This window comes from Durio zibethinus, chromosome 18, assembly GCF_047325235.1.
Source record: "Durio zibethinus cultivar Kanyao isolate XHJ-2024 chromosome 18, ASM4732523v1, whole genome shotgun sequence".
Lineage (NCBI taxonomy): Eukaryota > Viridiplantae > Streptophyta > Magnoliopsida > Malvales > Malvaceae > Durio > Durio zibethinus.
Window position 1 is genome coordinate 3,671,796 of NC_143179.1, and position 16,624 is coordinate 3,688,419.

Below are 16,624 nucleotides of genomic sequence, written 5' to 3' on the forward strand. Positions count from 1 at the left end.
CTTCAAATTCTTCGTAACACCAATCATGACAACCCAAAATCTAGCACTAGAATCGTCTATCACTTTTGGTCGTTGCTTGTCAACGGTGATTTTCTTGGAAAAAAATCACTAGGCACCAAAAAACACCATTTCTTCATCGCTTTAACGAGTCAAAGAGAAAGGAACTTGAAAAATATTTTATCCTGCGAAACTTGGTTGAAACCAAATATTTCCAGCATCTAGTCGGCCAAAACCCAAATTATCACCACCACCTTCATGAATATGACCATAATTCTCATTATCATTGCTAGCTAACAAACCTCTTCAAACCCTTACCTTTCTCCCAAAACTCATTCTTGATCTCTGTCCTTCCTTCAAATGGATTTTGTGCAATAGTAGTCAATGGTAGCATCCATATATTCTGCTTGAGAAATAACCACTGATATTGGATTCAATTGGTTTCTCCACCAAAAGGCCAACAGGCTTAGTAGGCTGTGACTAGGTGTGATTTTCTCGGCAATCAAACACTTTAATTGGGTGTGATTTTATTGAAGAGGGCAAACAAAAGATTTACTAAGAAAAGTAAGAAGCCCTAACTAGGTTTTTTATTGGAAAAAAGCGATCTTACTTTATTCATGTAACCCTAACTTCGCCATGGATTTGTTACCATTGAGACAAAACATAATATTATTTTTGGCATATGTGTTTTTTGCTTGTGCTCTAGATATAATGGAGAATAGTCTTTGTTTTTTTTAAAGGAAAGTGATAGAGATTACAGAAACTGGCAGTGGTGGAGCTAAATTGTGTTGAGGTTGATTGATTTTTTTCCCAAAGAAGATGTGGTCCAATCGATCGGGAAATTTTGAAGATGTTAGTTGCATCGTTCAGTTTTCCAAATCTTAATGGTATATAATTCAATCTGATGTTGTAATTTTTTCTGGTTTTTATACAATTCACTGATGAAATTGTAGAGAGGTTTTAAATGAAGCTGATTCCATTATGAAACTCTTAGGCCTAGTTGTTTTGAATGGAAAACACATCTGGATATCTAAATCCGAAAAAAAATCACATCATCATCACATTATACTTCTCACACTCTATAACGACGTATGACATCTTCTTACGAGTTCTGTAATTGTTAGATGTTTTAGTCATCTGAATTACTTTAATATTTTCGAGCCAACTAGATTATGTTCTATAATTTTTCTTCTCTGCATTCAGTGCATCGCCTATCTTCTGGCTATTCTCCTCTAATTCAGGAAGCCAATGTTGGTCACCTCGTTAAAAAAGTTTTAACTTGATTATAAAAAAAAACACATGTAAATCAGATAAAAATTTGCAGATAAAAATAATATATTATTAGATGTTGACGTGAAAAGTAAATAATATAGTGATAACTAAATATTTATAACATGTGTCATTTTTTATTGAATATTAATATTACATAAGCAAGTTGATTAAGAGTGTCATATTGAAGTATCAAAGTATTTGACATGATAAAAATTTGGATATCAAAATGAAGATTTTATTTTTTAAAATATTAAACTAACAAAAAATTTATAATAAATTAATATTTTTATATTTAAAGGTTTAAAAATTTTAATAATTTATCAAACACATTGCTCATCTTTAGAGATTCTTTATTATCATAATTTTTCTTAACTATTTTAAGTTATGATGAAACAAACACGTGATTTATATGAACTTTTAGTAGAATCTTTCATGTATTGGCATAAGATATTTAAATTTCTTCTCAGCTAGTATTTTTCATAGTCAACATTAAGTATCAAATTAACACTAATATTTTTTAAAATAATTTTTTAATTTTTTTTTTTAAAATTTAAAAATAAATAAATTATTTAATCTCTCATATCAAAATAAAATATATCGTATTTGACAATTTAAAACAAATTATTATAAATTATACGTTTAAAATAACCTCAATAAATAATCACCAATAAAACTTAAAATTTTTTCATAAAAAAAGTCGAATCTAACCGTCCATAAATTTCTAATTTGCAAAAAGGTTCTAACCTCTAAAGCATGTAACAAAGCAAGGTTACAATTATTAAGAATGAAGGGCAATGTTGTCAATCAATGTCAAAGAAACAGGGAAAGTCCAAAACGAACAAGGATAATGATGTAATTACAAATATAAAATACTTCAGATTCAGAAAAACATTTAAAAAAAAAAAAAGGAAAAACACTCTCTATAAGAAGGGTTTGTTTTGCCTCTCTACCGTCCTCACTTGTTCTTCTCCTCTTCTTTGCTCCTGCAGAAGAGAGAGAAAAAAATGCCCTTTCATTTCTTCTCTCTCTAAATACCAAATCTTATTTTTCTTTTTCTTTATATTCAAAAACCCTTTTATTTTCTTTTGATATTCAGATTCAGGGTTTTACATATCGCTGAATTCTTCGCTTTGATCGGACGGTGGAGATTGAATCTCACGTGAACAGATCGAGGTATGCAGCAAGGTGATCAGACGGTGTTGAGTTTAAGACCTGGTGGTGGTCGAGGGAGCAGACTACTTTCTTCTTCTTCATCATCCTCTTCTTCGTTAGCCTTTGGTTCCCGTTCTTCTGATCTTCCTCTCTTTCGTCCCCATGGCGGTGCTCCTCCTTTTTCAATTAAGGTTTATTATTTTATCCCTTTTACTTCAAAGCCCATGTCTCAATTTTTTTAGATCTAGCCCTTATTTATTTTTTATTGTTTTTTTTTTTTATCGATTTGGTGTCGGTTGGTCTTTTAGATGTGTTGCTGTTGGATTTAGATAGATTTTCTTTTAAAATTCTTAGTGTATCTGCTGTGGGCTGTGCTTTTTTGAATATTGGATCCTTAAAAAGTGGATTTGGTTTTATCATTATTATTGTTGATTCTATAAATTATCTTTGAGATAAAAATCGCTTTTATTTTCAGTCTGAAAGGCTCCAAATTTATTCTTTTTGTGCTCTTAGACCTTAGGAGCAACCTTGGTATTTGCCGAATTGTCTTTGTTATTGAGCAATAAAAGAACATAGAATTAGAAAGTATTAAACCTCTAAAAGAGGAAGATGTGATTAGCTTTGTCCTAATTCTTGGTGGAGCACTTAGTATGTGTACTTGCTGTAAATATGGACAAAGAAAAATATGTAGGCTTTAGGTGGGTATTCTATAAGTTTCTGATTGCCCATAAAGGACCTACAGACATTAAGGATCTTATATTTTTGAAACAAATAGACGTGCTCCGTTGATCAAAGATCAATGAATTTGTACTAATTATGGGTCAATCCTCTTAGCTGTGTTTCAATCGTTATATATGGATTTTATTTTGATATATTGTCGGTGGAGTTTAAAACTCTCTAAGCCGGTTTAATTGATTGCCATGTGCCTGTTTAAGTACAAATAAACAAGTTAACATTAAATTATTAAGTTAACTTATATAGTCAAATGGACAGGTGGCAATCAATTAAACCCACTTCTAGAGTTTAAACTCCACTTTTGGTGTATAAGATAATAATTATGGATATATTTGCCATTTGTATTCACTTGTGGATTCTCTTAATTGGGAAATAATAAGTTCAATTAATGAGTTGAATTTTATTATGTGTATGGACTTTTTTGGACACCAAGTACATCGTATTGAGGATTGTGAAGTACAAAAGATTGGGTCTTTTGACAATCTCCTTATGACACAAAATCTATAGATTTCAACTATGTAATGTCCTTTTATTTGGATGTTACTTAAGATTTATGGAGCTTATCTTTTTGTTTCTGCTAGATAAATAAGTTAACTTTTTGATAACCATGTTAAGAATATGCCTTATAAGTTCTTAGTCATGATTTAGAGTTTTTGTCTTACAGTGCCTGGTTTATCTTTAGACAGTTAATCTGAATGTTAACATGCTGCATACTGAAATATTGTTGGGTTATAGAATCTGAAGTTATCAATTGCTTTACTGTTGTAGGCTGGGAACTCACGATTTGAGGGTCGTGAACGTGTGCAGTACACTAAGGACCAGCTTCTACAGCTGAGAGAGGTAATTGTATAAATTGTGCCTGGTAGTATACTTCATCTATGCATCAGCAAGCTAATGTTGCATTTTGCTTCCAAAAACCAACCAGAAAAGAACAAGCTAATGCTTTTTATTTGCATTCAAGGAAGTTGTTTGCCTTTCATTCTGTTTCAATTACATTGAGTTGATCTTTGTAATTAGTGGTTGAACGCTATTTGTACTCTGTTCCAGTTTTATTTAGTTGAGATCACAAAATGGCACTTTGTTTGATACAATATCTTATTATCTTGCTTGTCTTCTCTTAGGCTGTAGAAGTTGCTGATGAGATTCTTAAAATCAAACGAGAAATTGAAGTGGAACTCTTTGGTGAAGCTCAAAACTGGGGTCGCGGGGAAAGCAACGTAAGCTCTAAGTTCTCTTTTGCTTTTTTTTTTTTTCCCTTTTCAGTTGGCTTATTTTAGTAGCAATTAACTGCCTTGATGAAATTTCTGTATTTTCAAATATAACTGTCAGGCCATCATTTTATGTTAACACTTGTTGCTCCAATTTCTGACTTTTGCTAGCCATCAAATCAGAGTCAGAACCGTTATTCCGAGCATGACAATCGTGATTGGCGTAACCGTTCAGCACAGTTTGCTCCTGCTGGAGAGGAGAGGTCCTGGGAATCTCTTCGGGATAGAGAATCAGGAAACCAATATGACTCCAGACAGCCAGAAGCTAATCAATTTAATCTCCAAGATCAACTGAACTCTCAGTTCTCAAGGGCACAGATCTCTTCTACCCAAGCGGTAATTAACATAAAAAGATACCAAATCTTTTCGTCTGTATAAAGCTGTTTATTGTTTGCATTGGCTGTTGCCAGGATTTTTAAAGTAATACTTCGTTTGTTCTAGAAGTTGATGGGTGAATATTCAAAGCATCGCGTTACATTCCTCTGTCAATATAACTTTTAAAGGTGAACTTTAGTTAGGCATTAGTGCTAGAATTGGCAGTTCTGCTTCACTTGACTTCTTAACCTCTAGGTATTTATATGAATCAGAGAGCAATGATTTAATAAGTTGCACCGGTAATGATTGCTCTGAATTTTCTTTAAATTTGTTTTATGTATAATGATGAGATGGTTCGACACTGTTAGTAATCTTACATTTTAGGATTTTCTTTCTTTTATTTATTAACCCTTCTGCTTCATTTCCATTGCATTATTGTGCATTAGTTATGAAACATATCGGTTGCTTGGCTTGGGGCACCAATTTCAGTGTATTTATTTTTTCCATAATGGCAACATTCAAGGATTTCTGCCACTTATAGTGTTTTGTCTTAATATTAGCTTTATAATTATTCCTTTAAGAACGAATTTTATCCCTACAGCAAGCTATGTCTGTCATTTGGCCTTGGCATTAACATTGGGTTTCCTTTGTTGATATAGGGAGGACCAACTCCAGCTTTGGTCAAGGCTGAGGTGCCATGGTCAGCTAGAAAGGGGAATCTTACTGAGAAGGAGCGTGTTCTAAAGACTGTAAAAGGGTAAATATAGTGAGAATATGTTTCTTGCATCATATATGTGTCTTTAATTTTGTTAACTAACTATAAAAGCTGTTTTCTTGCATCATACATATACTGATTTCTATTGATAAACCATAAAGGACCTTGTTTTTATTTATCTTATTCAAGATCTGATCTTAGAATAAGTATAATGGCTCCCTAATAATCTACGTAGCAAACCCACATTGGAGGAACATTTTTTTTGTTGCTTAATAAGTTACTGAAACAAGGCATTGCTGTGAATGTCCAACATTGGAATTTTTTTAAGGTCTATGAAGTTCTTAAATTCAGAGTTCAATACTTTTTGTATGGTTGGTATCTAGAACTTTAGTTTTGGAAGCTGCTGATTATGAGATGCTTTCATGATGACAAAATTAGACACTATTGAAAAATGCAAATGTATCAATTACCACTTGCAATCCATGGCTTCAATCTTTCAAAGAACTTAAAAACTTTTTAAGTGGATATTATTTTGATCGAGTATGCATATTAGGAAGAGGCAATCCTTTCCTTCATGGTGAATTTAACAATCAATTACTGCTTTTTCTGAATGGTTATGTTCTCTGAAGGATACTGAACAAGCTGACTCCTGAGAAGTATGATCTTCTGAAGGGCCAACTTCTTGATTCTGGTATCACATCAGCTGATATCTTGAAGGTTATTATTTTCTACATTTCTGTTATTCTTTTTGACATTACTACACCTTCCATATGTAAATTTAAATATGTATGTATGTGTGTGTTTCTGTGTGTATAAATATATACACACAAACACAAACTTTTATACAATCATCTGTATCGTGCTCTTTTCCAGTTACTGCAGTTGTGATGAAAGTACTGATGGTATTTATGGTATCTTTACAGGGGGTTATTTCTCTAATATTTGAGAAGGCTGTTCTGGAACCCACGTTTTGTCCTATGTATGCTCTTTTATGTTCTGATCTTAATGATAAGCTCCCCTCATTCCCATCCGACGAACCTGGTGGTAAAGAAATCACCTTTAAGCGAGTCCTCTTGAATAACTGCCAGGAGGCATTTGAGGGAGCTGACAAGCTCAGGGAAGAAGTGGGGCTGATGACTGCCCCTGATCAAGAAATGGAGAGTAGGGATAAAGAAAGGATGGTCAAGCTCCGTACTTTAGGCAACATTCGTTTAATTGGTGAGCTTTTGAAGCAGAAAATGGTACCTGAGAAGATAGTCCATCACATCGTGCAGGTTACGGCCAATGCTTCTTTTCTCATCAATGAAATTGTATTTATAGCAAGTTATGCTAAATCATTTTTTTCTATTCTGCCAAACAGGAACTTTTGGACCATGATAGTAGAGCTTCCCCTGCTGAGGAGAATGTTGAAGCCATTTGTCAGTTCTTCAACACTATTGGTAAGCAGCTTGATGAGAGTCCAAAATCACGGCGCATAAATGATATGTACTTCAGCAGACTGAAGGAATTGACTACAAATCCTCAGCTTGCACCAAGGTTGAGATTTATGGTTCGTGATGTTCTTGATCACCGTGCAAACAACTGGGTTCCCAGGCGTGAGGAGGTAGCTCATAAACGCCATCAATTTTTCTGGGTTAGATTAGATAGAAGTTTGTTGACTAGTCCTTGTGAATGGATTTTAATACCAACATCTCTTTTTTGTATTGATTTTTGCAGGTGAAAGCCAAAACAATTACTGAAATCCATTCTGAGGCTGAAAAAAATCTTGGGCTGCGTCCAGGTGCTACTGCAAGTATTAGAAATAGTCGTGTTGTTTCTGTTGGTCCAATGAGTCCTGGCCCTGGGGGTTTTCCTATCACTCGTCCTGGTACTGGGGGTTTGATGCCTGGAATGCCTGGAACTCGGAGGATGCCTGGTATGCCTGGAATGGACAATGATAATTGGGAGGTTCCTAGGACCCGGTCAATTCCAAGGGGTGATGGTCTAAGTATACAGCCTGGAGGGAGTGTCCCGTCACAATTAGTCAATAAATCAACTTCAATGAATCCAAGGCTGTTGCCTCAAGGTAGTGGTGGCCTAATGAGTGGTAGGACAAGTGCCCTGTTGCAGGGAAGTTCAACTCCTTCTCGGCCATCCTATCGTATTTTGGGTGCTGAGCCTGTTTTACAACATTCTCTTTCTGCCAAACCTGTGCATGTGGCTGCTGTATCTCCAGTAGTGGAGAAACCACTAGCTCAGGTTTTAAGACTAAGTCCAAAAGATCTTCGAAGAAAAACACAGGCGCTGTTGGAGGAATATTTCAGTGTTAGGCTGGTGGATGAAGCATTGCAGTGTGTGGAGGAACTAAAATCTCCATCATACCACCCTGAGGTTGTGAAAGAAGCCATCTACATTGCCTTGGAGAAAAGCCCACCTTGTGTTGAGCCAGTTTTAAAACTTCTGGAATACTTGTTTATTAAGAAAGTTCTTACAGCTAGAGACATAGAGACTGGATGCCTGCACTATGGTGCCTTGTTGGATGATATTGGCATCGATTTACCAAAAGCACCAAATAATTTTGGAGAAATAATTGGGAAACTTGTTTTGGTTGGGGGATTAGATTTTAAGGTGGTGAAGGAAATCCTTAAGAAGATGGAAGATGACCTTTACCAAAAAGCTGTATTTTATGCTGCAATGAGGACCATTAGCTCAAATCCTTCAGGGCAAGCTGTGTTGGATGCACAGGCGTCCGAGATCGAGGACTGTCAGAATCTATTCTAATTCGTGCATGCTACTTTTAATGTCAGTATCCACAAGGACCTCTAGTTATCCCCCTACCAATTTCCCCCATTTTTGAGGCGAGCAACTTGTATTGTTTGATAAAGTGGAGCTGCCGGGGACAGGTAAAATTTTATTGAGTTGTATATTTCTCCGAGGTCATAGAGGTGTGGTGTGTTTATTAAAAAAGAAATCAAACCAGAATGCCATGGATTTTACCCTCGAGTGTTGGCTAATACATGCCAAAGTTCTTGGGAAGAATGGTCACCCTTTAAGGGATCCGGTTGTTTTGTATTTGATTAGTTTTTTTGAGAAATTTTTTTTGGTTGACTGAGTAATTTAGTTTATTGTTAATAAACTTAGCCTCATTAATCTCGAGTTTCTTACCTTTACCACAATCAAAGTGAAAATCCATTTTAGATTTCAATTTTCCTGCCTTAATCTTGTCATTCTTCTTTGATAGTGATGTTTTGGCATATTACTGGACACTTTGGGAATCCATGCATTCACTGAATCTATGACTAGGAGGATCTTAAATGTGGTGTCCTATGCATGCTCTTGTAGGGGAGCCAATGATGTAATCTTCCCGAAGCTAAAGTTTAGATTAGGTTACTAGTATGATGGCTTTAAGGCTGAAAGACAACTGTATTATCACATGTTAGTAGAATGGAGGAGACGTGTCATGCCAAATGATGATTCTAAAACATGTCTGTCAATTATTGGCATTGAAATGAAAGGGGGATTCTGAAAGGAGATTTTTTGTTGACAAAATTTCAGCTGCTGTAGATTCATACTTCAATAGTTCATTCTGCAATCATTAAGTATGCAGTCATCCATTATATCCTTTATATTTTGTTTGTTTAGTTTGGTAAGAAGGAAAATTGAGATATATTTAAATTAAAAATTAAATATTAAAAAGGCCTTATAAACATGCTTGTGGTTTTGTTTTAAAAAAAAAAAAACAAAAAAAAAAAAAACCATAATATAGCTTTTAAAGCTTTTAGAAATTTTATATCAGAAGTGATTACAAACGTTAATAATTAAATTATAGATTTATTAAATATTATTTTTTTAAAATGGTTACATGAATTTATAGAGTTAAATTTCGGTTCAAAATATTAAACCTTTTCTTTTCCTTTCTATATTACAATAAAAAGATAATGTCATCTCATGTATAATAATTCGCATAAAAATAAAATTATAATACATGAAATTTGAATATTTTTTACCTTTAAAGTATAATTTTTGTTAAGCATGCAACTTCAACAGTTTCCTAATGTGTACGCCCAATGCTACATTAATGGAAATTTCGACTCGCTCGCTGCAATTTGCACAATATTTTTACAATATAAAAAGTTTTATATTGCAATAGGTGTAAATTATTTTTTACAAAAAGAAAATGACATGGTTGCAACTACTTTTAATTTGTAACACAATTATATTAAAATAAAATCATAGTTGCATTGTATATATAAAAAATGTTATTAATATTTAAATTTTCATTTGGTGGCCGTATAAAATGCTGAAACTAATTATTTTTTAATTAATTTGATTTTTTTTTATATATACTACTAAAATTAGGTGGTTAAAATATATAATCTGGCTCTTTAAATGCCACAATAAACAAATAAACAATTCAAAGTCAAATAAATTTAAGATAGACCAAATTTGCCGCCGGATAGGTGTCGCTACTGGTAATTTATTTCTTTTCGGCACATTAAGTTGAGTACAGAAATATAAGCAAGTTAAACAACTGCTACATGCTAATGTATTTAAAAAAAAAAAAAAAAACAAGTGCTGCCATAAATTCTATTTAGATTCCAATTAATTTAATTAATACATTAAACAGCCAATTATTAGAATTGCATTAAGCAATCATTAATCGACTTCTACGTACAACTGCAACCTTCATTAATATTAATCTTCAAGTACTTCTTTCTCGTCTTACACACACACACACGTGCGTGTGTGTGTCTATATATATATATATATATATATATATATATATATATATTAAGCATCTGCAGATGGAACTTAATTAGGTGGATGATCAAAGTCATATCCTGCAAGAAAAAAAAATCATAAAATTAATTTCATGATTAAATGTAGATATACAATGAATATGTATATGTGACAACATGTAAGCGACATTTAGATGTTGTAGTACTTAAATCTATATTCCACCAAGAAATGTATAATATATTTATATTAACGTACTGGATAAATTCAACGTTAATTTTGTCGCCGGAGGAACGGGAGATAGCGGCAAAGGAGTCAGTGGACATGAGAATTGTTGAGGGACATGGTGATTTGGGGCAGAAATCAACTACCTTGACATCAACGGTACCACCTTTGCACGGCCTTCTGTTGCCGCTCAAACACCTCAATCTGTAGCGCCTCCCGCAAGCCGCTCCATTGTCCCACAGCCCTTCACTCACTGCCACAAACAAATTTCCTGGCGGAAATTGATCTTCTCTATTTCCATTGCACTTGGTAGCTACATTCAGTTTTTTAGGATAAAAAGAAAAAAAAACAAAGGAAAAAGAATTTCAGAAAGTTGAGATAAATTTAAATAAATATATATAATTGACACGGAAGCTTTTGACTTTTATAAATTTTATTCAAAATTGTTGGGATTGAATTCTAATAATTATAATTAAGAATTTAATATTTTATTAATAAATTATATGATTCTTGGCTTTGCCTTGTATAAAAAAAAAGAACAAACAGAGGGAAAGAGCCACAATTCACTCACGTATGTAAGGAGGACCGTAGGAAGCGGCAGTTCCAATATCCCCGAGAACAAAACTTGCTTCACTGCTCAATATGCTCAATACTATAGCTATGATCAATAAGAGAGCCATGATTTTTTCAGCAAATGAAACTACTTAACATGCACTCACGTTGGATTGGAAACACCAAGTTTATTCCTGTCAAATTTATATACTCGGATTTGGAGAAAGAGAAATGCCAAAACTGAAAAGGAAACAATATCTTTACTATTATTTTCAATTTTTGTTAGATCGTTCGTGTGGACATGTTGAAATCCCGCCCACATCCGTCTCCTTTTTCTAGATAAATTGGTAGATACCAGCGAACTCATCAATCACGGGTGACTTTTGCCACCTTAGGATTTAATTCGTTCAGAGATTTAACTTGTTTTCTTTTTTTTTTTTTTTTGGCTTTTTTACTTACTAGAAGGAAGGTATCACAAAATAGAGATGAGAACGCAGACCTTTTTTTTTTATGATAAGAGATTTACGAACGTTATTCTACTTTTTCAACGACGACCTTATTTATTGGATTCAGATTCTCTACGAAACTAATTACTACCATTTATAGAGATCATGTGTTGTCACGGATCAAACTTTTTTATTTTATTATTTTTGTTTTTTTTTTTTAATTTTACCTAATTTTAAAAAACAAAAGGTAAAAGAAAAAACTCAAATAAATGTGAGCGAGGACACTTCTTATTCTAAAAAATTTAAATTATAAAGCTTTTAAAAAAATTTTTTGTATGTAAGACTCACTTAATATCAAGTTTTAAGCAAAAAATAGATGAATACATATATAAATATAAAATTAAATAAATAATAAAATATATGTTTTTATTATCTCACATGGTGACTTAGGACAAAGAACAAAATCCATTTTTAGTTTGTGTTCAATTTTTAATAAAAAAATCGACTCAAATTGATTTGATATTGTCATAATAGTTTTAGAAATTGCTAAACAAAAAATTTTAAAAAGAGAAATTATCATCAATATTTTTTTAAGGTGTGATTGATCATTCAAAAATTTATTTTTTAATAAAATAATAAAATAAGTTTAAAGTTTATCAAAAAAATAATTTTAGTTTATGAAAATAGAATTGAATTCGAAAATCAGTTACGTGTTGAAAAATATTAGCATTCCCACGGTGTCCATAAAAATTGATATCAATTAATTATGCGTTATTTTCAGTATATAAAATGGTTTCGGTTTAAAATTTAATAATAATTTTTTTCACTTTTGAAAAGAAAATCAATTTTATTAAAAGTCTTTGTTTATAAATATTGAAAAAATCTTTTGATTAAAGAATAATTTGAAAATTTTCTAATATTTAGGTAAAACTTTAAAGATAATTATTTTCGCTTAAAATTCATCACAATATTCCATAAAAATGAGAATAGCATTATTTGCAGATGATAATTGTTGGGCTTCTTCAACATCTTGATAGAATATCAAGAATTACTTTCTTCATAATGTTATTTTAATTTTATTTCAAATCAATATTTTTGAATAACATTTTCCATAAAAAAACATTTTAAAAGAAAAATCAATGATACTACAATTAACTAATAAATAATAATAATTAAAAAATATTAGCACATGAAATGAATGCAAATAATGACCTAAAAATAAATATATGCAAACTGTTACGTGCATGACTTTGAGTTGAAATTTTGAAATTGGATTCTTAAATATAGCAAGACCACTTGGACTTTTCAATCTCTAAGTAGGGTTTAAGTGTGAATATTTATATTTAAGATCCCGTTTTTTATTTCTATTATTATAATGGGTTAAAGATTGTATAAAAAAATTAATGAAATAAAAATTTTTAAATACCCACATCTTCTAGGTGGCATTTGAGAATAAATTACATCATATGAAATTTTTATATAAATCCTTAGAATTTTGAGATGGCTTTGAGTTTGGGCAATTTAGGGATTTGGCTAGCTTTCAGAATTTAAGGTTTCATTTTAGGGTTTAGGTAACTTGGGTATGGGTTGGATTTAGGGTCTGGGTTAAATTTAAGGATTTTGTGGGTTTTAAAGTTTCAAGATTTTAAGGTTTACGGTTTTTAGGTTTTAAGATTTTAAAGTTTTAATGTTTTACGGTATTTCTCGTTTTTAATTTTTTTTAATCATTACTATTATTTTTTTTAATTTTTTAAGCAAAATAGAAATTATTGGTAACTAAATTTTCTCAATCATCCCTAACATTTAGGCAGATGTTTGAAACAAATTCGGTTTTCCAATTTTTCCTTTTTCTTTAAAAGTTCTATCTTTAATGCAATATGGACAAAATTAATGATGAAAATGCAAACTAAAAAAATGTAACAACTAGTTTGATTTATTCTACTTAATCTTATTTATTTTTCATTAGAAATTTTATATCTTGAGAGCAAATTTTTATTTTTTAAATTAAATTAATTTAATTTATCTAATTATCTAATATTTAGGCGAAATTAAATTTTTAAAAAATATGATTTTAAATTTCCTCCAATATTAAGGTAGGGTTTCCAAAATCATTTAAAAAAACCAATTTTCTTTTTTTTATTCAAACAATGATAAATATTATTCATTTAGCAAAAATTATATATAAAAATATAACATTAAAACAAATATCCATAATTTTTAATTCCTAAAATATATAATTTTTATTTCAATCCATATAAGCATAAGACAAATATGAAAGGACATGTAATAAAATATTCAAAGAAAAGAGTTTATACCCAATAATCTTAATGTTAAAGCCCAAAGTCAATACCAAGACAAAAAAGCAATGTTGGAGGGCCCAAAAATCATTGGATCAGATGGGAAACTGGGTTGGGTCAATCACGGGTTGAGTCAGACTAACTCAAAAATCAGGTCAAAATGATTTGGGTTGGGTTGACCTACCTAGCAGCTTTTTTTTTTCTTTTTTTTTTACAACTATTAAAACTTTTTTTTTTTTTGTTTATAAAATCATTTCATCATCCCACTTTAAAAGAAAAATTCTTTTCTCTTTAAAAAGATAAAGCCATTTTCCAATCCAATTTTCGACGAAGAAATTGTTGTCATCGTCAAACCTTGTCACCTTTGCTACCACCTACCGGTGTCATTTGGCCTCCAAAAAAAAGTTGTAAATTCTTCTCTTTGTCCTCTTCTGAAATCCAACTTTTGTTTTTTCCAAAATGGCCTAGATTTGAAAATCTAAACCATAACTTCAAACCACAAGATCTACTCCTTCCACCGTCTGATCATCTTACAACTTTAGTATGCTGTTCTTTTCCTTCTTCTCTATTTTTCCACCATTCTTGATCATCCAAGAGTAGAATGCTGTGGACCATTATGAGTCATAGTCACTTTTTTGCTATCATTGCCGCTAGCTATAGCCATCTTCTTTCTTACTTCTTTTACACCATACCAAAATGAAACCTTACCTATTGTTTAAACCTAAAAATAAAATCGAAAATGCTACTTTTTTTTTCTATGGCATTAGGTTCCTCACTGTGGTTTTGTTTTGTTTTGTTTTGTTTTGTTGTGATTTTCATTTTTTTTATGGTGGTTTTTTAGATGGAAGGAAAGATAGTAAGGTGTTGGTGTTGGAAGCTAGATCAACTAGGAGTTTATAGATTTTCCCACATTAGTACATATCTGATTCTTCTACATTAGTGTGGCTTAATTTTCTTATTTATTTTGAAAATATTTTTCATTTACTCTTCTATTTTAATTAACTATTCTGATTGTCAAGTTTTTATGGATTTGTTTTTATTTTATAATAGAATAATTCTTCTTTCTTTTATTATTTTGTTTTCTGTTTCATGTAAGTTGTTTCCTAATAAGAAACTTCATTGTTTCTATTTATTTAGATGTACTCTTTCATTGTAGATAGAATAAAAAATAAAGATAATTGTTTTTTAAATTTCTTACATGGTATCAGAGTAAGCCAACCTAAATCATTAACTATAGTCACATGAGTTTTTGTTATAACTAGCAAGAGTGAGAACTCTTCTTTTGCAGAGATATGGTATGAGGAAAGTCACAAAGAGCTGATACTCCAATAAACCCTTCAAAACAAGTCTACAACCTTTGTAACTAGTTTACTAGCATAAAAAGATAATTTTTTAAATGCCTTAAGTGTTCAACGAGGAAATATACAATTTTGGATTATTGATTCAAGAGCATCAGATCACATGATTGGAAATGCATCCTTATTCAACGCATATAAATCTTGCTATGATAGTTCTGCTGTAAAAACTATTGATGGCTCTCTTTCAAATATGGCAAGAATAGGTTTTATTGTAGTTTTGAAAGACATAATACTCGACTCTATCCTCCATATTCCTAATTTAAATTATAACCTACTTTATATTAATAAGCGAAGGATAGATGTTGGGCTCGGAGAGGATTATTGGCAATGCTAGGATGTGTGAAAGGCTTTACCTTTTTCAAGATGATGCACTTAAGAGATTACAAAATTTTTGTATAGCTTTAGCCTCTAATACTAGTAAGGATGACCTATTATGTTATGGCATTATAGATTAGGACATCCAAATATTTCATACCTAAAAAGGTTATTTCCCTCATTATTCAATACCATCTCTAAAGATTTTCAATGTAAAATTTATCAACTTTTCAAGCACACTCAAAATATCTACCCTAGCCTTTTCTATAAATTATCTCAACCTTTCTCAATAGTTCACAATAACGTTTGAAGACGTCAAGAATTAATAATATCATAGGTTGTAGGTAGTTTGGTATATTCATCGACGATTATACTCGATTCACTTGGGTATTTCTTATGAAAAAAAAATTTGAGGTTCGTCAAATCTTTCAAAACTTCAATAACATGGTACAAACCTAATTCCAAGCCAAAATCTAAGTCCTAAAAATTGATAATGAAAAGGAATACTTCAACCCTATTCTCGGTCCTTACTTCACCAAGCATGGCATTATCCATCAAAACTTTTATGTTGATACTACACATCAAAATTGGGTTGCCGAACTCAAAAATAGATATTTGATAGAAGTGACTAGATCCCTCTTATTGATTTTCAATGTGCATAAAAATATTTAGGGAGAAACTATCCTCATTGCAACTTAGTTGGTTAACTAATGCTTTCTCACGTTCTTGACTTCAAAAAAACTTTGTGAAACTCTTCTTGCTTCCTATCCACAATCTCGGTTGATCTTTTTAATTCTCATCAAACTCTTTGGTTGCATTATTTTTATTCATATTAGCCAACAAAACCACAAGAAGTTGATCCCAAAGCCTTAAAATGTATCTTTCTTGGTTATTTCCTAAATCAAAAGGGTTATAGGTGTTATTCACCCATCATAAAAAAATTTTATAGCTTTATGAATGTCTTATTCTTTAAGAATCTTTCATACTACAAAAAGAATGATATTTAGGGGGAGAATACTACTCAAGAATATCAATGCTTAGCTGTTGACGTGCCAATTTCCCAACCAACCCTTTCAAAACCAGATTCCTAACCAGATTCCCAACCAGCCCTTTCATAATTAGATTTTCAACCAACAAAATCTATCAACCATGTAGATTCTGAAACCTAACCTATTTAGACAACTCTTGACTCTTCAAACCTTAAGGTTATGTAAGAAAAAACAAAAGAACTGATAGTCTACTCAAGAAAACAAAATCCATA

At 31.6% G+C, this 16,624-nt stretch overlaps 2 protein-coding genes and 1 non-coding gene across 4 annotated transcripts; 2 read left to right on the forward strand and 1 right to left on the reverse strand.

Annotated features, from left to right (window-relative positions):
• The first annotated feature begins 2,220 nt into the window (after positions 1–2,220).
• LOC111298974 (eukaryotic translation initiation factor-like) lies at positions 2,221–8,638 on the forward strand. Of its 2 annotated transcripts, none has more exons than XM_022893769.2 (9): positions 2,221–2,612; positions 3,925–3,996; positions 4,278–4,373; positions 4,536–4,760; positions 5,399–5,496; positions 6,084–6,171; positions 6,378–6,728; positions 6,815–7,057; positions 7,171–8,638. In XM_022893769.2, exons 1-9 carry the CDS (start codon positions 2,445–2,447, stop codon positions 8,212–8,214), a joined length of 2,385 nt encoding a protein of 794 aa, XP_022749504.2. In that variant the 5' UTR covers positions 2,221–2,444; the 3' UTR covers positions 8,215–8,638. The 2 variants fall into 2 exon arrangements, with proteins under 2 accessions (XP_022749504.2, XP_022749505.2); XM_022893770.2 differs by having other exon boundaries at positions 4,548–4,760.
• On the forward strand, positions 3,065–3,169 carry LOC149513615 (small nucleolar RNA snoR103). The gene has a single exon (XR_016330184.1). It is a non-coding gene; the product is annotated as a small nucleolar RNA snoR103 (small nucleolar RNA).
• Positions 8,639–9,868: 1,230 nt separating the features above from the next.
• On the reverse strand, positions 9,869–11,166 carry LOC111300275 (EG45-like domain containing protein). The gene is made up of 3 exons (XM_022895911.2): positions 10,967–11,166; positions 10,429–10,708; positions 9,869–10,274 (listed from the first exon to the last, which is right to left on the reverse strand). Exons 1-3 carry the CDS (start codon positions 11,073–11,075, stop codon positions 10,268–10,270), a joined length of 396 nt encoding a protein of 131 aa, XP_022751646.1. The 5' UTR covers positions 11,076–11,166; the 3' UTR covers positions 9,869–10,267.
• Between the last annotated feature and the right edge of the window lie 5,458 nt (positions 11,167–16,624).

Coding starts and splice junctions, on each gene's coding strand:
- LOC111298974 (XM_022893769.2), top strand. CDS start 2,445: ATGCAGCAAGGTGATCAGACGGTGTTGAGTTTAAGACCTGGTGGTGGT. Junction 5,497..6,083: donor GTTCTAAAGACTGTAAAAGG/GTAAATATAGTG, acceptor TGTTCTCTGAAG/GATACTGAACAAGCTGACTC. Junction 7,058..7,170: donor GGGTTCCCAGGCGTGAGGAG/GTAGCTCATAAA, acceptor TGATTTTTGCAG/GTGAAAGCCAAAACAATTAC.
- LOC111300275 (XM_022895911.2), bottom strand. CDS start 11,075: ATGGCTCTCTTATTGATCATAGCTATAGTATTGAGCATATTGAGCAGT. Junction 10,709..10,966: donor CTACGGTCCTCCTTACATAC/GTGAGTGAATTG, acceptor AACTGAATGTAG/CTACCAAGTGCAATGGAAAT.